Source organism: Gopherus flavomarginatus, chromosome 3, assembly GCF_025201925.1.
Source record: "Gopherus flavomarginatus isolate rGopFla2 chromosome 3, rGopFla2.mat.asm, whole genome shotgun sequence".
NCBI lineage: Eukaryota > Metazoa > Chordata > Testudines > Testudinidae > Gopherus > Gopherus flavomarginatus.
Window position 1 is genome coordinate 43,514,140 of NC_066619.1, and position 27,684 is coordinate 43,541,823.

Genomic DNA, 27,684 nt, shown 5'->3' on the forward strand with positions numbered 1-27,684 from the left:
TGGGGTCCTGATATGGTGGTGCCTCTTGCCCAGCCACCACCATACTCTGGAAAAAAAACAGGAGGCTACTTCAACTGCATTTCAAAATATATAAAAAACATAACAAGTTGCTGGACTTAAGTAAACCTCTGGCATTTTGATTTTGTTTACACTCAATTTTTCAAACAGAAACTGGCCCTTCCTACATTTCACCTTGACTGAGTCTGTTAATCATTTAACAACATTTTGATTTATTTCCTGTTACTCCTATTATTGGATACAACCATAAAAAGGTAGAAATAGCTGAAAACGAAGCTCTAAATGACTTTTGTAACTTGTCAATGAACAGGTTCTCTATAAAGTGATTTTGAGGCATCAACCAAAAAACTAAGTTCTTTTTCTAGCTGCCGTCTGGTGATGTCATTAAACACTGACATTTCATTCTGATTCTGAAATGTCAAGTATACTGTAGTGGGTATGTGAAAAGATACCACTTGAAGATGATGATCATTAAAAGTAACCAACAACGGAAGCAACTTCCGTATTTAGACATTTTTTTCCCACAGTCCTATGTTTTGTTACAGTGATTCTGATTTCCTTCCTTGTTCATAATTTGTCTTTTGTCTTGTTCTCGAGTTCTGTTTCAGAAAGCAGAGAGGCAGCTGAGATATATTCAGTGGCATGTGTTGAAATGCTTAGACATCACATTGCTGAGATTAGGATCCGTAGCTCAGAATTTCCTTGCTGTTGACTGGTCTCTCAGCCCCAGTACTAGTCTAATATGGTTTGTGTTTACACTATCCTTCAAAAAATATGTAAAAGTTAAATATTTTTTGTGGTGATAAGTCATGGGTGAAATGATGCTCTTTCCCTTCATTGGGGAGGGAGAGTGCATGGGAAAGTAGAATCATTGTTGCCAATGCCAGATAGGCATTCTGATGATACCATCTCTTTTCTGCAGAAAAAAGGTGTTTTTTCATTAAGGGACATACTTCCTGTTTAGAAAAGCCTTACTGGGCCTTCCGTTCCATTATGCTCACATGCTCCCTACAGCTGGTTCAGTATCCATTCTGTGAGGCCTGGAAACTTGTGACTCTCACCAACAGAAGTTGGTCCAATACAAGATATTACCTCACCCACCTTGTCTCTCTAGTTTCAGTTCTGGCTTTGTTGCTGGTGATGGTAAACACCTTCTTGCATAGCTTGGGGTAGAGCATACAGAGAAGCTTCCCAGGAGTAATGTATTAATTGATGTTATGCTAACTTATGAGACACTGCAACTGGTTATGCACAGTGAAACCATCGTGCACTGAAATCTTGGACATAATAGGTCCAGAACTTCCATAACACAGAAGTATGGGATTTCCCAAGTCCTTACTCACTGCTTCTACCAGTACGATTTCAGACAGAGGAAGAGTAATTTCCCAGAAAAATCACCGTTTGAGGCTGCTATGCCACACAGTTTTCTTGGTGGGAAAGGAAGCCCTGGATCCTGTTACCTATAGAGAAATAATTCTCAAAATATTGGAAATTGACATAAGTTAGTCCCTTACTCTGTTCATTGGGGTTGGGGAAAACATACTATGTATGAAAGGAAATGAAATATGTAAGGAAATGGCAGTGACATTATAACTGTTTTCCTTTTTTGTTGACTTAATTTGGGAATGGGAATGTGTTTTGATATTAGCCTGTTAGAGAAAACTGATGATAGAAGCTGGAAAATGTTCATTAGACCTTACCCTGTGTTTCAGGCTCAGAGGAAGGAGATTAGAGAAGTTAGTTTTCTAGAGGAGGGGCTAGAGAGGCTCTTAGCATTTTCTACTCAGGAGCTGTGTACAATACGTTCTCCCTCTTTTAGGACATGAGGGGCCTGATTCAGCTTTTTACAAAGGAATAATTTTACTGAAGGGAGTCATAGCATTCCAGAAGGAGAGTGACACAAATGTGAATTGGGCCTGAGATATGTGCCTTTGCCTGTTAGTAGGAAGAATAGAACTTGCTCTGTGAAGAAAAGGGGAAACCCAGTTGTAGGAGCAGGAAGAGGATCTGGAATCTTTGTTTGCATGGTTCGGTTTCTAACGTAGTTTCTGTATGGGTTTCTTTCTGAAAATAGGCACTCAATTAAGCCACAAAGAATCAATGCATTTGTTTGTGTTTACACTTTTTATGTAGAGCTGAACATTGAAAAAGGTGTTTGTGTGAGCAAGATTGTCTGGCCGTAGTTAAAAATGTAGTTTCATACACTCTTGGTTAAACGTGTTTGTTGGTATAACTATGTCTAGATTCCTTTTAATAGTTTCTGTGGGCACCATGTTGGAAGCCAGAACATCTTTATTCTATCCTGATATAGAAAAAGAACAACCTTGTGTGGTACTTTTATAATGGATAGATCCCACAGTGACAGTTGTCTTAGAAGTGCCTGAGATAGACAATGCTTCTGTAAGATGAGAGACTGATGCAAAAAACTTTTCCTTTTCTCATTACCTGTCACTTCTGTGGGCCTGATAGTGCACAATCTCTTGATCAGTTAATTCACCTGAATTTTCAAGGTATTCATCCATTGTTACGTGTTTGTCAAGCTTTCTAAAAGATTCTTTCTTTTGTCTAACATCTCTTTTGCTATTATGCCCGCTATAAAAGTCAGTCTTCCTGAAAGGGTTAACATTTCTCTCATTGGTTCAGTTGTCTCTGTGTTGTGATCACCTCATAGCAAGTAAAGAGAAGTGCTATATTCTTAGCCAGTGTATTTGGCATTAGGCCAGACTCTGTCTAGCCCATATCGTACTTCTCACTAATGCCTTTTGATAATTGCTCTACCATTTCTTGATAATGCCTACAATATGTCACAGAACTGATTGTTTGCTATTTGTTGGGAAGGAGAGACATAAACTTAATGTTCCTTCAGATCAGATCCATTGGTGAGCAGTGCTTCTCAGCAGAGGAATCTTGAGATGGTTTGAATCAAGCTCTGTCGTGTTCTTTCAGCCATACGCAAAACCAGTTTTCCAGTTCAGTGTGCAGTAGTTACCACCAATTCCCAAATAACTCATCTTGTCCTAGAAAATCATGAATATTTTTAATAGTTTGTGCATACCTCTAATTAGTAACACTACCATTGCTTGATTACATTAAGAATTGTAACTTGTGGGACTTTATCTCGTAGTTATGCCCACCTAGTATGGTTTGACAAACAGGTTGGCCAGTATAGACTTAATGCAATGGCAACAAGTAATTAACTTAGTTCCTGTTAAATCACATGGATATAGTAACATTGATTGTAATTGTCTTTCTGCTCCATTGTGAGAAGCTTCCCTTTACATTTCCCTTCCACTTGCCTATGCCATTGCTACTTTTTTCAGTCACATTTGGCCTAAGGATTTTTCAAATTTATTTTTACTTTCTGGTATATTACTTAGGCTTTTAAAATATTATATGTGTTATTTCTTTGAGTTATAGGTTGTTCCCACTCCCACAGATGTTAACATTTTAAAATCCATTTTCCATTACATTGAAACCATCGCCTTTTTGATTACAGTAATGTTATCCATCTATATATTACGAATAAATAAATTTAAAACAATCCTAAAAGAACGTTAAGGTTGCAAAGTTAGGAAATGCCAGAATCAAGGCTGCCCATGCAACCTTCATTCACCACCTTCTACATGTGTATTTTGATAGCTTTTAATTACATGATCTCACACTATTTTTTCCACAGGACTCCTGCCTCATTCACTGCATAAGACGGATGGTGATTAGGGCTGGCCGGAAAAGGGTAATCCCTTCCTGCAAAAATATTCATGTTTTTGAAAAACATTTCATTCTAAAATAGCATGAAATGTCAAAACAGTGGAATTTTTCACTAGAAGGATTTCAGGAAAAATTCTGTTTTTGGAAAACTAAAATGGAAGTTTTAGGCTTCCCAGCTGCCCTCTCAGAAGGTCCTTGTCAATTTCACTTTGAGAGAAATCAGTGTACCAAAGAGTTCACTTCATTTGTTCCTTTTGGGGGCGGGAGGGGGGGGAGGATTCCTTGAATTTTTCTGAGAAAGTGACATTCACAAAAGCCTTCCTGCCCAGTTCCTGGAGAGGTAAAGCACCTTCGTTCTCTGCCTCCCTCCAGTTCTGGCAACCAGAACGACAGAGACCTGGGGTGCTCAGCCTGTCTGGCTCTTGAGTTGAATGGGAGGAGGAGGGTCAGGATGCTTAGCCTTGGCAGCTCTCTTGGAAAGCTTTTGTCAATTTCAGTTTCTGCCAGGGGCCAAAGACCCTTCCTAGCGGTCAGTTGGTGAACTGTCACTTAGATTTTCTTGACCATGGAAACTTGCAGCAAAACTTAAGGTTTTTTTTCCCCATGGAAAATTTTGGTTTTGCGAAAAGTGTTTTTGGTGAGAACCATTCAGAAGAAAAATTTCTGACCAGTTCTAATCTATATCCTCTCCCGAGTCTTGCCTGCCCCCCTTCCTCCCCCCTCCCCCCAGCTCCTCTCAAACTGTACATCCTCTGGCTCCTGCTCTCATGGTCACCTATTCCATTTCTCATCCATCTGCCTGGACACCAGCAGAGGGGGCACTGGAAGTTCAGAGATTGAGTCCTGATCTGCTCCTGCAGCCTTTGGATGGAGCTTGCTCGATCCAACAATCTTCAGAGATTTTAGCTGCCATGCCAACATGTGTCTATTGAGCATCTGAGAAATGAGTTTTTTTGGGAGGCTTGTTACTTATCCAAATTTGAGCACATTTTTCACAGGGATGCAAAAGACTCACCCTTGTGTGACAGTGACACTCCTGCCAGAATTTAAGTCCCTGCTCCAAAGCAAGTAGATGCTACAGCTTCTCAATGCAGCAAAATAATTTTTTTTTTTTAAACATGGGCAAAATGTGTTTTTCTCTGTGTTCTTAGAAACAGTTGAACCATTTTAGCTGCAGCTCTCCAAAAAATTCAGCCTGAGGCAGATATCTAGAATGGAAAATTGCACTCTAAACAGTTAAAGTTTGGCAAAGATCTAAGCAACTGAGAGCAGAGTCTCTGATCATGGAAATTCAGGCAACCTTAACTACCAGTGCTGCCTGTAATGACCTTGAGGTTTACATTATTATGCTGGAACTTGTTTTCAGATACCTGGTATCCAGATGGATTTGTAGAATGCACACACTGGATTGGTATATGGAACACACATTTTAGTAAGCTGCTTCTAGAGACAGGTGGTGTGTTACGTCAAACTTTTGCAGTCTTTCAGGTGTTGGTGTTTTGGTTTTTTTCATTTTTTGAGGGTTAACTTAAAGAACCAGAATTTCAGGGGTATATGCTATCATACTGCTGTTATTGTTAATATACTACTTTGCAGTGGTACATAAAGTAGGAAGACAAGGGCCTGGCCCCAAGAAACTTAGTCTAGCACAATAAAACAGAACATGATTGTGAGGGAAGGCAGAGCAGAAAAGTGGAGAGACTGCAGTCAAAAAAGAGAAATCAAAACTGCTAATTGTAAAGCAGTGTACAAGGAGTTGATTTCATTTGTTTTTATTTGAATTTACTTTTGGTATTGGTTCATTAAAATTAATTTATTTTAATTAAGCCACTGAACAGGAAGGAAATAAATCTACTTCCAGCAGCTTTGAGAAGCTAGCTAAAAGTGAGTGTCTCAAATGGGTAACGATCAGAACTGGGTCTGCAAAAAAACAAATAAATAAATAAATCATAAAACTGTAATTGAAACAAAATCCTTGTGTAACAGAAGATCATTGCTTTTGCACATTCACAATCTTGCATATATAACTGTGTGCTTAAAATGCTCTCTTCAGGAACTTAACCTTGTCTACCATTTAGTGATCTCTAATTCCAAAAACTTGAAAGCCTTTGGCTGAGTTTGAGAATACAAATGTAACTGTGTTGAAAATCCAGTAGTGTGTTTGAGAGAGCCACATGCCTAGGGCTACGCATTGATTTTTACACTCAGCAGGATCACAGTGGATTTTGTGGTGTTTTTTTGAGAGTGCAGCTCAGGCACATTTCTTTGGAAAATTTACTCCAATTTACTCCTTACCTGGAAAGTTGCTAGTAGAATTTAATGCTTTTTTGAACAATGTCTTAGTTTTAAGTGATTTCTGTTTTTGCAAGATTAGTAAACGCATAAGTAAAATGAAAGAGCAGTGTAGAGGAAAATGTAAGAAGTGTTAATATCATGCCCAAGTTGAAATCTTTATTCATGTTACATGGATTCATTCTTATTGATTAGTTGATGTCTTGGCTATCTCCACCCACTCAAGAGCAAACAATACCCTTTTTTTGATACACCAAAGATTGTAATAATTTACTGGGTGTGAGTTGAGTAGTGATCAAATGGATTAGGTTATTAGACGATATCTCATACTATTTGATGTTGAAAAATTGGAAATTTGACATGCAGGCATGAATCTGCCTATCATCTTCACATTTTTTCAGTTTTGTCCTGAATAACTGGACTTGTCTGGGTACAATTTGGAGTTGTTCTAAGGCCAGGATGATCAAAATCTACAGTTTACTTGAGATGAGTGGGCACTGTGGTGGCTGGGGGTGGAAAGGGGAAGATCTTACACTGCGCCAATATATAGTTGATCACCGAATATGGAATTTTACTGGCGCCCTTTTCTTTTCTTGCTGTATTCCTGTCTTCACCTCAAGCCCATTTACTTTCTGAAGTATTCTCAGCTTTGTTTCGTTCATTCTTATACTTTGATATAGCTTTCTATTCCATGGACTGTATTGATATGCCTCATAGATACCTGAACCTAATTATGCAGCTTTGATGGCTCTCATGAGTGGTTTGGTTGCAGTGATCATTCAAGTTTCATACTTGGCAGAATATACATAAGGTACTTGAAGCCATCTCACATGAGTCTCTGTTCTGATCTTCAAAAGATGGCAACCTCTGGCTTAAGAAGCTGCATTAACTGAAAATATGTTACTGGTAGATCATCTTCCTTACTCATTGATCTGGATGTTATCCCGCTTCAAGTTCCAACTCTCCTCTACAACATCAAGTTCATCCTCCTTCTCCTTGTCTTCAAGCTTCTGTGCAACTTTTCCTCTCCCTATATATTCATTTTTACATAGCCTCCCTTCAACTCTGCTAATGATGCCAGCTTTTGTGCCCCTTTGTCCTTCTAACACAGTTGTGTCTGGACTTTCTTCTATGCCATCCCCTCAATATAGAATGCCTACCTTGAGCTATCCTTGTAAAGCCACTGTCATCTTCTCATTCACATCCCAACAGAAGACTCCTGCTATGGCACCTATGACAAGGTTCTGAAATAATTGGTGAAGATCTCTGTCTGCAAAATTAAAAATATGTTTTTGGAGAATGTGGCCAGTCATCTCTCCATTTTCCTGGTACATTAGACTCCTTTTTCCTATGCTCCCTCTGTTTTGTTTACTTGGAGTGTAAGCTCTTCAGTTTAGGGATGGTGCCCTCTCCACATGATGAATGCTACAACAGTAACGGTAAGATTGGGTAAGATTTTAGAATTGACCCTAAGTGGTTATAAACTTATAGCATGTGGTTTTAGCTTGCTTTTTTTTTCTATCTGGTAATGAGCCTAGACAGTGTAGATCAATGCCATGCTCCTTTGATGCTGAACCCAGTAAAGCTGGTTGTGAGGCTTATAGATGCATAAAGCTGTGTGTTCTTGTCTTTAGGCTCTAACAAGATGCTGGGGTTGTGGGGGAAGGGAATCCTGGTACTTCTAAATTGATGCATTTCTACAATGCGGGTCATTCTAGAAACTTTAAATATGAACTCACAATTTTGTTTGTTTGTTTTTCCTACTAAAGCACCAGGAAAAACACGTAGTAACTGATAAGAATCTGGTTTAATATTTATCCATCCCTGCTCCCCTCACAACACTGCAGTGTCTTTTTATGCAAATAACAGCCATAACCATTATCTCTGTTCAACAGGATGCAGTAGGAGAAAGGAGTAACTTTGCCATGACTAGCAGTGTTAATAGGAGAGCATCCTGCAGACTAATGACTTTAGACGGTTAAGCAACTGGAGCTAATCCATTAGTTACACATTTTTGTTTTAAATGTAAGAGGACCAGAACAATGCCACCATGGCTAACCAGCAGTATAAAAGTCAGAGGCAAAAAGGTATCCATTAAAAATTATAAGTCAAATCTTACTGAGGGGAAAAAAAGAGAGGAGCATAAACTCTGGTAAGTCAAATGTAAAAGGGTAATTAGGCAGGCCAAAAAAGCATTTGGAGGGCAATTAACAGCAACATTTTTAAGTATTTCAGAAACAGGAAACCTGCTAAATGTTGGGGAGGTATTGAGTGATCAAGGTGCCGAAGGAGCACTCAAGGAAGATGAGGCCATTGCAGAGAAGCTAAATAAACTCTGTTCATTGGTCTTCACTGAAGATGATGTGAGGGAGATTCCCATACATGACCCATTCTTTTGAGGTGACAAATCTGAGAAACCATCCCAGACTGAAGTGGCAATAGATGAGGTTTGGAACAAATTGGTAAGTAGAAAAAAGTAGTAAATTACCAGGACCAGGTAGTATTCACCCAACCTGTGGAACTCATTGCCAGGGGATGTTGTGGAGGCCAAAAGTGTATCCGAGTTCAAAAAAGAATTAGTTAAGTTCATGGAGGATAGATCCATAAGTGGTTAGTAGGCAAGATGGCCATGGATGCAACCCCATGTCCCTAACCCTCTGACTGTCAGAAGCTGGGACTGGAGGATAGAGGATGGATCACTTGATAATTGCCTTATTCTGTTCATTCCCTCTGAAGCATCTGGGATGGGCCACTGTTGAAAGACAGGATACTGGGCTACCATTGGTCTGACCCAGTATGGCTGTTCTTATAAAACATCTATGCTAGTGTTGCAAGAATGAGATGCAGCAAGTTATCGCTGATGTATTTTTCCTTTGCCAGCAATTGTTCTTGCTACAGCCCAGGCTCTGTTGCAGTTCAGTTTACAATTTAAAGTTTACAATTTTATAAATGTTTTAAGACCTGAAGTAGAAACTGGATACATTTTTTTTCCTTAATTTAAAGTGAGGCATTGACTGAATGTTCTGCTATATTTGCTAATACTCTGAGAAAATAATAAATACAGTAGTTGAAAAAATCTTTTAAAAATTCTGTAAATATTTTTGCATACTTTTCTGATCTATTATAGTCAAATGTGCTAGCTGTGAGATTGTTCTTTAATAGAAATAACTTTTCTGATCAGTCTGTTGGCTTGGTACAGTGTGAGACTTGATGACCTGTTGTTGGAGGCAAATGAGGTTAGCAAAAAGTGAAAGCTTATCATTAATAAGAAATGTACTACCATGCACTTGTCTGGACCCTCAGAAAAACTTGTCTGAATTTGTAGCTTGGACCCAGCTCTAGTTCATGTTATATAACACTTTTCCTCAGAAGAGCTCTATGCACTTCACAAAAATTAATGGGTTTAGCTTCACAACATTTCTGTGAGGGATCATAGAGGTAAAGAAGGCAAAACAGTCTGATTATTCAGTACATCCCACACGAGTGCAGAATTGCTCTATACAGCTTATCTTCTAGAGTATTGCTCAGGTGTACTTAAAAAGTACAGACATCACACATTTCTCTATGGAGATTATTCCAATTCAGTCTAAATTAATCCATTCTCTGTTACGAGCTGTTATTTCCAGTTATGCCCCTGTGTTTCACACTACGTAATAATTCTCTCTCTCCATGGTGTTTACACCCTTCAAATGTTGGTGGGTTCTCAATGCCTCCTTTTGCCTCTTTGGTCTTCAACTCGCCAAGTTACACATATGGAAATTTTTTTTACTCTTTCAGTGATTTGGAAAGCATTTTTGTCGCTTTTCTTTGATAGCCTGGTACTGGTGGGATTAAATGCAATATTCTAGGTGCAGTAGCATAAAGCAGCATATGGAATTGTATTATTACCTCCTTGAACCAAGCTGTAAGAAACAGGATTATTATCTTGCTGCTCTGTGATGTGATCTCCTTGCATGGACAGCCCAAAATGGCACTGACCAGATATGCAACTGTATAGCAATGCAAACTCAAACTCATGTATTATCTACTATTATCGCAAGCTTTTTCAGCATTAGTGTTTCCCAAATTGCTCCCTTTTATTGATCCCAATCATTAATATCCCCTTTCAATAGGTCGGTAAACTGAAGCCCAGAAAGATTAAGTGACTTGCTCAAGGTCACACGGAAATTAGTTGGCATAGTCAGGAATCAAACCCACATCATCTGTGTGGCAGGCTTGAATTCTGCTACCTCTGTTTTAGAGATAATGGCCTTTTAAAAGAGAGCATAGCTTTGTTTATAGTAATCTACAGGGTGATGGACAATTCTACAGCCTAAGAATTTGGAAGCATTTTGAAATGCCCATTGTATGATGATAAATAGAACTGAAGTCAGAAGGCTCATGGTCCCTGGAGGGGTCTACTATTGATGGGACACTAGGGGAACAGAGATGTGAGGAGATGGGCTGGAAGCAGCTCAGCCACATGGACAGAGCAGTGCACAGGGTTTAATAAAGTCCCACCCACTGACATGCATCATCACTCTTAGTGAATGAAACACTCATGATAGTGTAACCTTTGAGTGGAGTAGAGTTTACTTCAGTGCCCTTCTCCAGTGCCAATAAAAACACAACTCCCATAGAAAAGCACATGGAAACCCAGAATTCAGTCACTGAGGGTTTTCAGCAAGAACTGCACAGGGTCAACCTCCCTACCAAAAAGAACAAAAGGAATTAACTTAATTCCAAGTACCAACTTTATAGAATCTTATAATGATAAAGCAACTTAATAAATTTATTTTTTTCAACATAACATGGATACTTTATAATCCACATACATGGTCTTCACAGTTGTACATAAGCATAAAGAAAACAAATTAAATGTAAACAGGTAAGTCCCCACAGAAACACAGTGAGAAGTAACTCAGAATTCACAAAAGCTAAAGTTGAGTTCATCTGAGTCTGTTACAATCTGTGATCATCAAAAGCTATACAGTTTTCTGAGTCAAAAACACTGCAACAACTTTCTTAAAGAAATCTCCAGTTGGACTCCATACAGGCTCTTTCTCTTCCTCTGCTGCAATCACTCAGTTAGCTAACTAAGGCCATGTCTACACTAGAGAGCTTATAGCAGCATAAGGTGTCCCAGGTAGCTGCTCTGTGCTGACGGCAGAGAGCTCTCATGTTGACATAATTAAACCACCCCTACTGTCAGTAGCTATGTCAGCAGGACAGTGTCTCCTGCTAACATAACATAGTCCACACCAGCGCTTCTCTTGGTGTAACTTAGGTCACTCGGGGCTGTATTTTTCCCCCCACACCCTTGAGCAACATATGTTATAGCAACAAAAGTGGTAGTGTAAACACGGCCTAAGTAACCAACAACTCAGTTTATGTATACTGATTAAAACACCCTCTTACAAGAAAAATACAAAACTGAGAATAGCAAAATATAAATGACTCACTCTCTCCCCATCATCACATTCAAATAAGAGAGGAGTTAGTGAATATTACTAGTTCAGACAACTAAAACAGTGTGACTAAAATCAAACATTCCAAGTGTACAATTAAAAGAAATTAGTTTTCTCCTCCCAATTTCCTCTTTCTAATATTAACATTGCCAGGGCTTCCCAGATAGAGGGTTAGCAATATCCATAACTTGATGCAAAATGCTTCAGAGTCTGGGAAAAACAGCCTGCATTCTTCTCTGTGGCTCAGCTTTTTAACCTACATAGGGCACATGGACTTTTGTAAAGCAGCTGCCCTGACTACTTACTCTCATGGAGTCTGAGTCCAGCAACAGGGAACCTGTTGAGAATACCCTAAACTGCCACACCCAATTCCAGAAATTTCTGGATGTGGAGTGCTAATTGTGCATCTGCCTAGCAACAATGACCCAGACACAACTCATTCCTACCCACCTCCAACAGATCTCTTATAGAGATATCTCCCTGTAAGGCATGTGAGTGAGAATATGACCCTGGACTGACTGAATATTCAGTGACTGGCTTTTAGTGATCTGTCTAATAAACAGATGGTGGAAAGCACTCCAGCTAGTACACAGTGAGCTCCAGTAGCTGTGCACATGTAGAAATACTACTTCTTTTTGCAGTATATTGAGATTTATTAATATATAAAGGAACAAAATCATAATTTTGATGTTTCAAAAGTGTCTTAAGTTGTATCACTAATTTTTTAAAATTGTGAAAGTATATGTGGGAGATGAGTGAGTAGTGCATTCACAAGCAAACGGTTGCAATTTGCAATGCTACATCTTAAAACTTTCACTGTTCCTGTATCCCATGGTGGAAAGTTTTCTCAAGGCAAGGTAATAGGAGACCACAAGGAGAGAGCTCAAATAGTCACAGCAAGGATAATATATTTTAAAATTATATTTTTACCTTCTAGGCTGTTTTCTTGTTTTGTTTGCCTTTTTTCCCTTTGTGGTTATACTTTTTCTTTTGGGTTTTCATGTTTGCACAACTATACATTCATGATGTCACTGAGACACTGTTAGTCTTGTTTTAGTAGAGCTGTGTGGAAGACAGAAGGTCTGTTTTTATGAAAGATTTCAAAATTAGTCTTAATTTCAAATCAGAGCAAAAACTAAACATCTTGGAATTCTCTGAAGGAAAATCTCCTCCTACAAATATTTAGGGGTTAATCAAAACATTTCATTTTGATTCAACTTTTTGTTTTATATTTGTTACAATATATAATAAAAAAATTCAAAATGAAGTCATTTAAAAATAAATAAAAACATTTCCTTCCAAAAAATGTCAGAATGGGATATTTTGATATTGTTGGAACTCTGTTTTCTTGCAAAATGAAGACCTGATTTCATGAAGCTTTTTGATTTCAGTGGAACTGCATGTTCTGACAGAATATGGTTTCATTTAATGTTTCTTTGAACAGCTCTATTTTTGTAGTATGAATAAGAAAGAATAACAGGCTATAAGGGAGAGTAAAAACTGTTGTCTGCTTATTTCTCTTTAGTAAAACACAAGTGTAGCATGACCACCATATTAACTAGTGATAGACTTTCTTAAAATTTAACTCGTGTGGGGTGGGAGGGAGGAAATTTGAATCCTCTATTTTTCTGTCTCGAGAGTGAAGCTGAATTTTGTCCCCGTTTAAATGATGTGTCAGAGCTTCAGGTTGTTTGTCTATGACTTCCATATCAAATGTGTTCCCTTCACAATTTTTTTTCTAACTACCACACTGGGGATTGAACTAAAGGCTTTCAGAGCTAAGCAGGAGTTGCTTAACTAAATGAGCAGACTCTCTATCTAAGGGCTATAACAGACTCTCACTTGGGGATTGTGTATAAAAGGAGGCTTGTAATGCACATTGTGCAGTGGGTGACATACTTTCGTGTAATTCCGCTGTCCTCATTTAGAACCCCAGTGTCGCACTCTTTAAATGCATTTAGTGGGGTTGCACTGATTTATCCTGTATCTGGAATTTACTTTACACATCTATTGAAGCACAAGTAGGAAAGAAAGCCAGCTTTGTAACTTCCTCTCTAAGCTAAATAGGTTGAGCTCCTGGAGCACTTTTTCTAATCCTTAAATTGGAGAGGGTTCCGAGAAGAGCCACAAGAATGATTAATCACTATCTTCTTGAATTGTGACACCAGAACTGGACACAGTATTCCTGCAGTGGTCACACAACTGCCAAATGCAGATGTAAAATAAGCTTTCTATTCCTACTCAAACATCACACTCATGTTCAGCTGGTTATCCACCACAACCCCCAAATCTTTTTCAAAATCACCGCTTCCCAGGATAGAATCCCCCGTTCTGTAGGTATGTCCTACATTCTTTTTTCATAGATGCATAGATTTACATTTAACCATTTAAAAATGCTTATTGTTTGCTTGTACCAGTTTACCAAGCAGTCCAGCTCATTCTGAATCAAAGACCTATCTTCATTAAATTGCAGATGGCCCAATTTGTGTGCCATCTGCAGAGTATATCAGTGATGATTTTGTTTTCTTTCAGGTTGTTGATAAAATATGGTGAATAGTATAGGCTCAAGAACCAATTCTTGCAGGATCCTAGTAGAAACACACCCCGCTCACTGATAATTCCCAATTGACAATTCTACTTTGAGACCTATCAGTTAGCCAGTTTTAATCCATTTAGCGTATGCCATGTTAACTTTATATCTTTCTAGTTTTTAATCAAAATGTCATGTGCTACCAATTCAAATGGCTTACAAAAATCTAAGTATACTATGTCAACATTATTAACTATGATTTGCATTAATTACATTACCTTCCTTTAATTCTTTATTAGAGTCCCATATCAGGTGCTCCATTACCTTGCCTGGGACTGATGATGTCAGGCTGGGTCATCCCATGTATAATATCTAAAAATTGGCACAACATTAGCCTTCTTCCAGTCTTCTGGAACTTTTTCAGTTCTCCATGACTTAATGAAATTCAGCATTAACAGTCCAGAGAACTCCTCAGCCATATTTTTTAAAACTCTTGGACGCAAGTTATCTGGATCAGCTGATTTAAAATTGTCTAACTTTAGTAGAGTTTGTTTAACATCCTCTAGCAATACTAATGGTATGGAAAGAATGTTATCACCACCATATGATGATACTATGTCAGACAATACAGGACAGAAATATTTATTGAATATTTCTGCCTTTTCTGCATATTATTGATAATTCCAGTGATGGATTGATACCATTGGCAGTCCCTCTCCCATCCCCAGTATATTTTAAAAAATCTCCTTATGGTCCTTAAATCTGCTGGCCATGGAATTCTCCTTGTGTCCTGTGGCCTCTTTTGCCAATTTTCTGCAATTCCTAACTTCTGTTTTATATTCATTACTGTCAATATCCCCTTTCTTCCGTTAAAAACTTTTTTTTTTCCCGAACAGCTGCCTTCACTTCCTCCTCTATAGTGGGTCAGTCTTTTTAACCACCACAGCCTTCTTCCTCAATTGTGGGATTGGAGCATCTAGTAAGGTGTTCTAAAATTATCACCAATTATCATTCACATTTCTCTGATTAAATTCTTTCTCCCAGCTGATTTGGCTCATTGTTTTCAGCATTGTGAAATTGGCTATATTAAAGCACCAAGTATATATATTACTAGTCGGACTTCATTCTGTTTGCATATTATAAATGTGAACACTTATCACTTTTATGTAAGCTGCATTAATTTTAGTTCTGTGATAAGCTCCTCTTTATCTGTGTTGGCTGCAATGCTTCTTAAGTTAGAAAATTGCCATTTATAATGTTTAGAAATTCCAAGAATGTTTTTATACTGGCAGTATGAAAGCTCCAGCATGTGTCACTCAAATTGAAGCTCTCCATGATGACAGTTTTTTTTCCTACACTTTATAGATAGGTGCCTATGTAGGTGGTCATTCTGTTTGCTAGTGTGTTTTGGTGTTCTGTGGCAGACACCAAACTGTACCCCATCTTGTGGCTTTATCTATTAAGACATTGATCCATAAGTATTTAAAATGATTTTCTTCCCAGTTATCAGTGACTTGAAAACAGGTAATGCCATTTTTGATAGAGAGCCACCCTTCTTCCCTTTTGCCTACTCGATCATTCCTAAATAGGTTATAACCATTGATTTTAACATTCCAGTCATGGGACTCATCCCGTCAGGTTTCAGTAGTACCAATTAGAATGAATTTATGCTCATAAAGGAGCAATTCCAATTCCTGTTGTTTGCTTCCTAGGCTCCTAACATTGGGCAGTTGAAGAATTTCTTCTCTTCGTGCCCTTTAATTTCTTAATTAGTGTTGTTCTCAACATCCCAATTTTGTGCTGCGTGCTCATATATTCCCTCTTGTTACCCTCCCCTTTTGCTATTTAATGACTATTGTAGCCAGCCTGGCCCCCAGGAGATTGGTCCCCCTTCTCCTGAGGTGGATGCTGTCCAAACTATACAGCTTTATCTCCATAGAAAGTGGACCAATTTTTTACAAAACCAAAACCCTCCATCACTTATTTAGCCAGCAGTTCACTTCCAGAATCTTCTGCCTTCCGTCTTTCTTCAGTTGTGAGACAGGAAGGATCTCAGAGAGGATTGCTTGGACATTCTTCTTCTTTAGCACACTTTCGAGTTCCTTGAAGCCATAAACTGTATCTTCAAGATATCCCAGGATGCAGTGTCATTAGTACTGATATGAACCATCACCAGTGGATCCTTGCCTATCAACTTCAGAAACTGTCCAATCTTAGAGTGAGGTCTCATGTCTTGGTTCATGGAAGGCAGCACACTGTCCTGTTGTTCTCCTGTCCCTTGTAGAACATTCTTTCAATTTTTCTGAGTATTGAATCTCCAACAAGGATCGTCTGTTTTCCCTGGACAGTCTTTATGGGCAAGCTTGATTTTTCTTACAAGTTGGGCTGAGCTGCCATCCACATGTTTCTCATACTTCCTTTGGATCTGCTGGCTCTTTGGAGGTATCTTCCAAAGTTTCCATGTAGAGAACCTGATACTGATTTGAATTGCTCCCAGTCCTCTTCTTTCTAGCCTGCCCATTCTCCTCTGCCTCCAGCCTTGTAGAATACCGCTGTGACCTCTTACTTCAGATGGTTACGAACAGAGAAATTACCTCTCTGACTTCTACATTGCAATTTTTAGCCCTGCAGCCTGAGCCAGATTCAGCTGACCCAGGCTGTGCTTTTTCATCATAGTGTAGACGTACCCTCTGAGTGTATATATGAACTGTCCTCTTTCCCCAACTCAAGGACTCCTGCAGGAGCCAGCCTGCTTTCTACAACTTTCCCCAGCAACTGAGCTCTGGTTTTGCTGGCTTTTTCAAGGATCAGATGACCTTCAAGCTATTGTCTGATCCCTATTTGATCACAGGTCGGGCTGCCCCAACCTGGCTTAAGAGGTCAGCCACCCAGTGACAGGGCCTAATTGCTGCAGTGTTTTTCAATTTACTCCCCTTGTATAGTAATGTTTCCTTCTATTGTGCTCCTACCTTGGAATAATCACGTACCTGATAGGTGTTTAAATAGTGCCTGCCAAGGGAATTGCCACTGCCCCTCCTCCTGTTTACTCTGGCCCCTACAGTAGCAAAATTAACTAACTGTTAGGTCTTGTGTACCCTAGAACAGAGGTGGGCAAACTACAGCCCACGGACGACATCCGGACCACGGGACTGCCCTGCCTGGCCCCCGAGCTCCCAGCCCAGGAGGTTTGTCCCCGGCCCCCCCCTCGCTGCCCCCCTCTCCCGCAGCCTCAGCTTGCTCACTCCGCCGCTGGCGCAATGCTCTGGGCAGTGGGGCTGTGAGCTCCTGAGGCAGCACAGCTGCAAAGCCTGGCCTAACCCAGTGCTCTGTGCTGTGTGGTGGCGGCGGCAGCGTGGCCTGGCTCCAGCCGGGCGGTGCAGCTGTAGCACCGCCAACCACCGGTGCTCCAGGCAGGGAGCAGGGTGGTTGGATAGAGGGCAGGGGAGTTCAAGCTGGTGGTTGGGGGTGGGAGTGTGGATGGCGGTCAGGGGGGAAACGGGATTGAATGGGGGCAGGGGTCTCAGTGAAGCCATCAGGGAATGGGGGAGTTGGATGGGGCGTGAGTTGGGGGGAGGGAGGAGGCAGATAGGAAGTGGGGGCCGGGCCACGACTCCCTCCCCTAACTGGTCCTCCATACAATTTACAAAACCTGGTGTGCCCTCAGGCCAATAAGTTTGCCCGCTCCTGCCCTAGAAGGTTGTACTACTTTAACTATACTGGTATAGTTTAAAGTGGTACAGCCCTCATATTTTGTATGCAGTTAACAGTATAAAGGTGCATTGTATTGGTGTAGCTGCTTTCGTGTGGGAAGGGGATACAATTATACCACTTTCATGTTTTATGCTAATATAACTGCTTCAGTAAAAAAAAAAAAAGACACCTCTGCCATAATTATACTATAAAATTAAAATGTAGACCAGACCGTATTGCACCAGCAACTAGTGAAGTGAACACTGTTTAACTGCAAGTTTAGCTGAGGACAAACTATGTCAGAGTTTCCAAAACCCTGGTTAAAACCTGTTCTGCAGGGGAAAAAAATTGCCATTAACTTATGGTTGATTGGGGGTGCAAAAATCCCCAGCTCCTGATTTCACTGCTAGGGCTTGAGTATCTGGGCTGCTCCTGCTAATGAATGGGAGAGAAGATAAGGCTTGTGGAGAGCTCCCACAGTCGGGAGGAGGATTTTTACATTTGTGGAGAATTAAGTCTGTACCACTGCTCTCTGTTGTGGTCTCTCTCTAGGCATGCCCTCTCCAGCTACAGAGAAACTTGACTTAGTGTCATTCGCATTAATTAATACTGACTATAGTGTTTTACAGGTAAAGACTAATGTTAGTGGTGTTGTGTTGCATTGTTAGAATTGATGGAATCTGAAGTATAAAATGTTGCTAAAATTGAGAGAAGCCTTGTTCAAAGATAACCTTTTAGAGTATTTACTGAATTCTACAGGATTTGTTTCAGGTTTAAGGCTTTAGAGACAAGGATGTAACAAACAATCCATTTGCAGTATAGAGTTTGCCAAGGAACCTTGTGTAGAACAAACAGGGGATTAATCATTTAGGGAATTAAAGTTTTCTATTGATGCTTGTCCTAGAGTGTAACTTTTATCAGACCATGTATCCAACAGTTGGCATGTTTTGTTACAATGACTCTAGTTTTTAACTATAGCCACTCTGTCATCATTTTCATTCTAACTCTCAGTTTAGATGGGTTTCAGAGAATCGTAGGCCTGGAAGGGATCTTGACAGGTCATCTAGTCTAGTCCCCTGCACTCATGGCAGGACTAAGTATTATCTAGACCATCTCTGACAGGTGTTTGTCTAACCTGCTTTTAAAAATCTCTGATGATGGAGATTCTACAGCCTCCTTAGGCAATTTATTTTGGTGCTTAACAACCCTGACAGGAAGTTTTTCTTAATGTCCAACCTAAACCTCCCCTGGTGCAATTTAATTCTCAGAGGTTAACAAGAACAGTTTTTTCCCCTTCTCCTTGTAACAACCTTTTATGTACTTGAAAACTGTTGTGTGACCTCTCGGTCTTCTCTTTTCCAGACTAAACAAGCCCATTTTTTTCAATCTTCCCTCATAGGTCATGTTTTCTAGATCTTTGATCATTTTTGCTGCTCTTCTCTGGACTTTCTCCAATTTATCCACATATCCAGTTTAGCCACATCTTGCCTTACTTCTCGTGCCTTGGTTACAACGCTCCTGCTAATATATACCATAATGATGTTCTCCTTTTTTGCAACAGTGTTACACTGTTGCCTCATATTTAGCTTATGGTCCACTATTTTAGAATCCCCTGTTGGGGATGGTTTAGATATGCTTGGGTCTGCCTCAGCGCAGAGGGTAGTCTAGATTAACTCTCAAGGTCCCTTCTTAGCCTTTCATTTCTATGATTCTACAATTATACAACACTAAATGTAATGTGTGCATTTGAGAGAGAGCTTCGCAGTTCAAACATTAAAGATGGACAATGAAAGCAGAGCATTACATGGAACTTACTAATGTTGACAATATCCTTCCTTTCAAATTGCGCAACTAACCACATTTCTTTTTCTTATCCGTTCTTGAACTTTCTTCAGTCCTTCCCCATACCCTACATCTTGATCTGATCTACCATGGCTACTTCATCTACTCCTTCAAGTTTCTCCAGAAAACTATCACTTCATGTGTTCTAGTCTTCCCTTGTTAATAAGTCATAAAAAAGTTACCCTGAAGAACATGTGTAGTACCAACAAAAGCAAATGTATGTTCTTAATTATGTAATCCTTGTCTTTTCTCCTTCTGTCTGGGTTCTATTTCCAGTTTTGCCAGAAATATCATTTGTGACCTTGGACAAGACATCTGTGCTTATGTTTCCTGTCTGTAAATTGGTGCTAATAGGTCGAAATTATCTCACAATGCAAAATAAAATAGTTTGCAAAATTCTTAGAAATATTTATATGCATTGTTCTAGGTAAGTGTAAAGTATGGCTATTTATTGCCCAGAATATCCATTATAATGCATTTTATATAATGACCATGTGGCCTTCATATAGGCTCTTTTTCTGAACCTGGAATCCAGGACCATATCCCGTCTACTGATTATATATAAAAATCAGGCTACTGGATAATGTAGGTGGGGTCTGAATGAGGAGTGCAGTCTGGCAGGGTGCATGCAGGAGTTTTTTTTTCCAAATAGAAAACTAAAGATATCGGGGAGCAATGTGAATTTATAATATACTAAAGCCGGAGTCTAATATTATGCCATATATAATGGCAGAATTGTTGCTGAATCTGTTTCCCTGAGGTATTATTATTCATAGTATTCATAGATAGCTGAATTCTATAGTTTGCCCAGAAACCTGACTTTGTACAAACCATTCAGAGCAATAATAAGCCATCTTTTGCCTGCAACTGGCACCTGTAAGAAAAATGAGCACCAAACAAATACACTACAGTAGGTCAAAATTATGCAGAGCATGGAAGTTACATTTACTGAGTTTTATTCTGGATGTCAGGATTTTCATGTCTAACAACTAAAGGATGCCAAACTCAGCTGGTGACCTAAGTTTAGACTGGATTTTGGATTTTTTTTTAAACTTACTTTTTGGTGCAAAAGTACAGTTCCTTCATTACCACAGTTTATTAAATTCATAAGACCACTAATTAAGGCTGCCCTGCCGTTTTTTCTTTCTTGCTTGTAACTGAAAAAAAACACAAAACCAAAATAACCTCCCCAAAAAACAAACAGAAAACATGTTTGTGAATCTTGTGTTTTTTCTATAGTAAGGATTTATTTGATCCAATTAGAAAATAGGTGACCCAATCAGGAAAAAATTCAAACACTTTTATTACCTTAAAAATTACTTCAAAGGAAATGGTGAGCTTCCATATTCTGAATTCAATGTAACATCTTATAATTAATAGTAACAACTAGTTCTCCTCCTCCCTGATTAGCTAATATTAAAAACAAACATCACCTTCATTTAAGACAAGAGTCCCCACGCCGTGGAAATTCAGCGGCTTTTCGGCGGATGCTCAACCGCCGCCACGGTCCTTCATCTGGCGTCCACCAGATGAAAAGGTTGGGGACCACTGATGTAAGAGGGCCAAAAACAAACTACAGCATCCTAGAATTCAATTAATTTATAGTTTCATTGTAAGTGTGTATTTAATACTGTGATCCTCAGTGCAGAAGTCAGTTACTGTTTTATGATTTTCATATCTACATGAGCTTTTATCGAAGGCTTTCAAAGCACTTTACATATGTTTTAGCTAAGCAGTTCTGTATCCGTGTGAGGTAAGTAAGGGATCACTTTATCCACCACAAAATATAGCCACTGCTGAGATGGCATGCAGCAACTGTCTTAGTTCTGAGTACTACTATTAAGTGTGTTTAAGAGGAGTGAAGAGGAATGCCACATCCAAATCAATCTTTGGAGAAATTAGATACTCCAGAATATACTTGCCTAAGTTGGAATTTGGCCAGGACACCAGGGTCACACTCCTACTTTTCTAAAGAGCGCCATGAGGTTTGTAATGCTCCAGTGCTCAAGTTTTACATCTCATCCAGACTTCATCTCCAGCAGAAATGACCCCTGGCTCTAGTCTGGGGCCGTAGTTCAACACTGACTTAGTTGAAAAAGTGCCACCTTCTGAATTAGCACCACTTCCCTCAATACAGAGGTGTGACCAAATACAACTCTGTATTCACACCCTACACAGTATTGAAATAATTTTTGTACAAAACATGCCTTGTGAGGTATTGTTTGAAAACTAATAACTTTCTGGTCAATAATATCATGGTGACATGAATGTAACAACATTCATATGCAAAGTTATGAACATAAGATGAAGTTATAACTAAAATGTGTTTACCAAACTAGTCTGGGGAGTGGATATACCAGTTTTTCAAAGGCAAAGGACAAGATGACATCTCTAGCCAGGTGTCATCAAAGTTGACTGACATTCACTGGTCAAGTGGCCATTTTTTGGCATTGAAGTGGTGCAGGAACAGATCAATTTGCATTTTAACAAACCACAATGTGGAACCTCTTTCACCACAAGATGCCATGTCTCCATCCTTACATCTGGAAGGAACTTTATCTAGGGGTAACCTTCAGGAAAACGCCTTTCAGAGGGTGATTGGACTATAAAAGGGAGGGGCAAAACCACCCCACATATATATTCTCTCTTTCTCTCTCTCTCACCTGAGAAGACAAAGGAACTAGTCTTTGGAGTTAAGGAGGCGTTCTGAACTGAGAATTTGGTCAGCCCTGTTGTGATGAACATTTGATTAAAAATTTCACCTTGATCCAAGTCTAGTTTGTTTAAGTTTAGTTACTAGAAAGTGTTTTATCTTTATTTCTCTTGTAACTGTTTCTAACTTTAATGTCTTAGGTTTTACTTACAAGCATATCTACTTGTAACTAAAGCATAAACCAAGTTTTATTTACTGTAATCAAAACGAATGCAGGGTTGTCTTTAATTTGAATTGTTGGTAATGCCAATTAAAGGAGCAAACTGTTGTACATTGACCCCCTTATAGGGGCAACAGACCTAAAATATATGAACTGCCCAGGAGAGGGCTGCAGAACGTGTGTTTTGGGAAAATTTGGGACTGGGAGTGTAGTGGGGTCACTCAGCAAGTAGTAGCGGAGGCTGCTGGAAGCCAGAATGCTGGAGGGCTATTTGTGAGCAGCCCCGTAGGTGCTGACTCTGTGGGTGCTCCGGGGCTGGAGTACCCATGGGAAAAAATGAGTGGGTGCTCTGCATCCACCAGCAGCCAAGCTCCCCGCCCTGCTCCACCTCACCTCACCTCACCACCTCCTCCGTCTCCTTCACTGAGTGTACTGAGTCCCCGCTCCTCTGTCTAACTCCCAGTGCTTGGTGCCACCAAACAGCTATAGCAAGCTCTGGGAGGGAGGGGGGAGGAGTGGGCATGTGGTGTGCTCAGGAAAGGAGGCGGGGAAGAGGCAGGGCCAGGGTGGGGATTTGGGGAAGGAGTCAGACTTGGGGCAGGAAGGGGGTGGAGTTGGGGTGGGGACTTCAGGGAATGGGGGTGGAGAGGGGGCGGGGCTGGGGTGGAGTCAGGGCAGGATCAGGGGCAGAGGGGGATCTAGCACCCACTGGCGCCAGTAGAAGTCAGCGCCTATGAGCAGCCCATATGAGAGCGACAGCAGCAAAGCATTGTGAGGGCACATAAAGTTACAGGGCAGGTGGTAACATAACCTGGTGTGGATTGCGCCCCAGAATGTGATATTAGATATTCCTTGGAAGTCCTCCATTTTGGTACTGACTCAACCTCTTCGTACTTGGCTAATGAGATCTAGCTGGGACTAGGAAAAAGGTGACGTATTCACCTATGGCATATAAAATCATTTTTTTAGATAGAACTAGAAGGTAATTATTATAATTCCACATCTTGGATAATAGATACGGCAATTCTCATCTCAATTTAATTTTTTTCTAGCTTTTTTGTGTTTAAATAAAATATTTATAGTACATTTGATGGAGGGATTGCATTGTTGTTAATATCCAAAACACCCACAGGTGCTTTCCTAACCTTTTTGTTCAAAGCATGGGAATCTGTTATACTCTAGAAAAAGATTTTCTGATATTAGAGATGAAAGCTTGTGATATTAAAAACATATTGCCAGGAAGCTAGCATTTAAGTTCATTCAGCATTGAAAATCATTAGCATAGTAATACTTTGTCCTTTCATAACTAGGAAATTTTCGAACCAGTGGATATGTAGTTTACAGTATATTTTAATGGGCAGTAAAATTTGATTTATTTTAGTAGTCAAATTGAAGTATTTTATAACTTCATGCAAAGTTTCAGGAACACTTCTTCTTGTAGAAGAGGAAAATGTCCTAATATTTCCCACATTCCTCTTTCATCTGCAGTCTCCTGTTTATATTTGACAAATTAAATTTGTCTGATTCATATGTGATATAAAGTAGAATTAATATTGAACATGAATTGGAATCATAGCTTTAAAAGGAAACCTAGCATACTTAGGCAAATATCCAGCACAATAAAAATGATATATCATCATAATTAAGAGAACAAGAAGGTGTGTGTATAGGGTGTCAAAGTGAAGATAAGTGAGAACTGGAAGTGTTTATTCAGATTTGCTAATGCAATCTTGTCTCTATTCAAAATCCATTGAATGTCCATGGTATAGTCTGCTGGGGGTTTCACCTCGTTGCAGTGAGTTTGGTATGGTAAGCCAGGCACTTCAAAGAATCCTGAAAATAGAGTATCATGGCGGTGAGTTAGATAAAGAGGAGAAAGAGGGAAAACAGATGATGTCATATGGCTCTGATAAGCTGACCTGCCAAAGATGGATGTGATTAATTGAAATGTGAAACATTTTATTTCTTTATTGAAGCTCATATAGGATGCTTTTGCTTAGTTATCTCTTGCAGAGATGCAGGTTATACGGTATGCATGCCTCCTTTGTTTTTTTAAATCTGATTTCTCTCTCTCTCTCTCCTTAATAAATCCTTGTTTCTTATTTAGATAATTTGAGTTAGCATGTTGAGGTAAAGTCCCTGAAAAGAAAGTAGCCATCTTAACTTTCATGATAAGCGGCTGGAGGAGAATGGTGCCTATACTGGAGCCTTTGGTTGAAGCAGCTCTTCTCTTTATGAAGTGTCACACTCACATTTACCATGGTCCATAAGGGGGACCAGAGAAATGGCAAGAATAGGGTACCAAAGGTTACAGTAGTCAGTCTCCACTTGTTCTTATGAAAACTGCAACAGTCATTGACAATCAAACAGCTGAGTTTTTCTGCAATCAGTCTACAAAGCAAGTGAGCCAATGACCTAGATAATTTTTGTGCCTGTTTTTGGACTATGTACTTGCATTTCTTCCAACAGAGTGTTCCTTCAGATGCTGCTCCATAAACCAGAACAGTTGTCTTTTACAACCCACTTCTTAACTGTTCATTCAAAAGAAGGAATGAAACTCTCATACCTGCTAAGTGTAAATCTGAAAAGTATCATGTAGTTGATTCATCTTTTGGAGCTCTAAAATATGTGTACGAGGGATATAAATCTAAAGAGGTGTTTTGTTTTTTTACCAAGGGGATTTCAGAGTTTTCAGTTAGAATATGGATCAAGTTGGGTTACATACGATTTTTTTTTGTGTGCACTTTCAAAACTGGTGATACGTTACTTGCTAGTTTAAGTACATAGTAATGGCAAGACAAAGCTTTTGTAACTTCAGTGTGTGTATCTTTGTCATCTATATTCATGCTATCTCATTAAGTGTCCATACACAATATATATATAGAAGCCTCAAGAGGTTACAAGCAAAATAACTTCATTTTTCTCTGATACGCATATGGTGAAACTGTGGAATATATTTCATAAAGCTCTTAGAAAGATAGTGAAAGTACAGTTCGGTTAAATACTCTCCCTCTCCCTTCTCTGACCATCCTTCATTCCATCCCCTCCACGATCCATCCTCTTCCCTTTTCTCTCTTCTTTTCCCTTCCTGTCTTCCATTCACTGTCAGGAAGGGCCGCTTCAGAAGAGCCATTTCAGCTCAACACGGCACCGTCAGAGACTAGTGGAACCAGCGGCTACGAAAGTGAGTGGACTTATTGAAGGACAGTTTTAAAAATGAAATGTTGTACCAATGGAATGTGACAGCTTTAGTGAAGATCTGATGTACACTTGATAGGAGCATTAATTATTACCCACCTGTGAGTAATGTGGTCAGCACTGTTTCATAAAGATGAATTTGCATATTGAAGATATTCAATATGCATGTATAATACTGCACCTCCAACAGTTGTGGGTGAGTTTTTTGGATGTACAGTGTGTGTATAGAAAATTATAATTATATTTGCTACTTTTGCTGTGTGTTCTGTTCAGTGTCTGTATTTTTTCACATTTTTAAGTGTATTCACAAATATGGGACATACAATTAATTCTTTTCTCTCTCAATATTAAAATGGAATATTTCTTATAATAATGCCACAAACAATTTGGGAAGGGTGTCCTGGGATAACATTGATTAGTCTCTTGAGCAAGCCCTGATACAATGTGTAGAATTAAAGATACCGTTGGAGCATTAGTATTTATGCTGGCAGATTCAATAGCAATGTCAGATATACTGACAAGCTTATTCTGTCTTTCCTAGCAGATCATTTCAGTTAGGTATATAAAAATTAGGTATGGTTCAAGAAATGTAATCAGCAGGATATGGGAAACGATAGCTATTGTGGATATTAGTTTTATATTCTAGATTAATGAAATGTACCACATTGCATATTTGAGATCATGTGCGTAATAGTTACAATTTTTTCTACTTTTTTGCAAGAATCTAACAAATAGTCAGAGCGGACTCCCTTTCTCCTCTCTACCCCCAATCCCCTTAGTTTTCCCCTTTTCCCGCAAGAATACTGTACATTTGAGAAAGGACATATGGCTTGTCTTCTACCCTAAAGCTCAACAGTGGGAGAACTGAATTTGAGTCATGGGCCAGCCACTGTTAGGGGCTGTTATCAGTGATGAGCTGCCAAAAAATTAATAACTGGTTCCCTCCTCCTCACCTCACGAGGGGGTCATGGCCCCCCGCCCCAGATCCCTACCCCATCCAAACCCTCCTCTCATTCCTGATGGCCCCCCCCCGGGACCCCTGCCCTATCTAGCCACCCCTTCTCTCTGTCCCTGACTGCCCCTGGAAGTGGAACCCCTGCCCCAACTGGCCCCCACTGCCTCATCCAACCTCTGATCCTTCCTGACTGCCCCCCGGGACCGTTGCCCTCATTCAATCCCCCTGTTCCCTGCCCTCTGACTGCCCTGATCCCTATCCACCCACCCACCCCAAACTCCCCTGCCCTTTTCCAACACCCCCTCCCTGCTCCATTACCGTGCTGGAGGCCAGGCTGGGGGTGCTGGACCAGGCTGGGGCTGACCTGGAGCCGCTTGGCAGGGACCAGACCCAGGAGGAACCACTTGACCGGAGCCAGGCTTGGCAAAATAAGATGGGGCAGAGGAGCGAGGAGGGCTCCAGGGAGGTGCGGTGTGGCCCAGCCCAGTTCTGCTCCAGCCTAGTGCCCCGGGCCTCACCTGGCCCAGGCCTGGTTGAGCAGCCCTGGCTCCAGCTGAGTGGCTCTGGCCCCGGCCCAAGGCCGGAGTCGCTCGGCCAGAGCCCAGGCCAGAGCCTCTCGGCTGGGGCTGGGGCCGATGCTGCTCAACCAGGCCCGGGCCAGGCCAGGCCTGGGGCGCTTGGCCGGAGCCGAACTGGGCCCGGGCTGGAACTGCTCAGCCGGGCCTGGGCCCGGGCTGAAGCGCTCGGCTGGGACGGAGCTGGGACACTCGCGGCTGAAGCCGGGGTGCTCGGCCCTGGCCGGGGCTGGAGCTCGGCGCTCGGCCCGAGCAGGGCTGGGCTAGGCCGCACCAGCCCTCCCTGGTCCCCTCCTGGCTTCCCTGCCCCAGCTTACCTTGCCAAGCTGCTTCTTGCTTCTGAGCCCTCCCTAGTCCCAGGCTTCCCGCGCTAACATCTGCTTCTTGCTTCTGAGCCCTCCCTAGTCCCGGGGAGGGGGAGGCGAAGGGAGGAGCAGAGCCTTCAGGGGAGGAGCCCAGGAAGTAGAGGTGAGCTGGGGCCCGGGGGGGCGATCCTTTTAGAACCGGTTGTCCTGGAACAATCGGTTCTAAAAGGGTTTCTAGACTTAACAACTGG

General features: G+C 40.6%; 1 protein-coding gene across 3 annotated transcripts in view; it reads left to right on the plus strand.

Moving 5' to 3' along the window:
• Positions 1–27,684, plus strand: part of MAST4 (microtubule associated serine/threonine kinase family member 4) — a 433,584-nt gene that overhangs the window by 164,080 nt on the left and 241,820 nt on the right. Inside the window, exon 4 of one of the 3 annotated variants that reach the window (XM_050946844.1) lies at positions 25,510–25,584. The exons of the other annotated variants lie outside the window; for them this stretch is intronic. Coding sequence (XP_050802801.1) covers positions 25,510–25,584 — 75 coding nt within the window. The remainder of the gene's footprint in view (positions 1–25,509; positions 25,585–27,684) is intronic. 3 annotated transcript variants of the gene reach the window in all.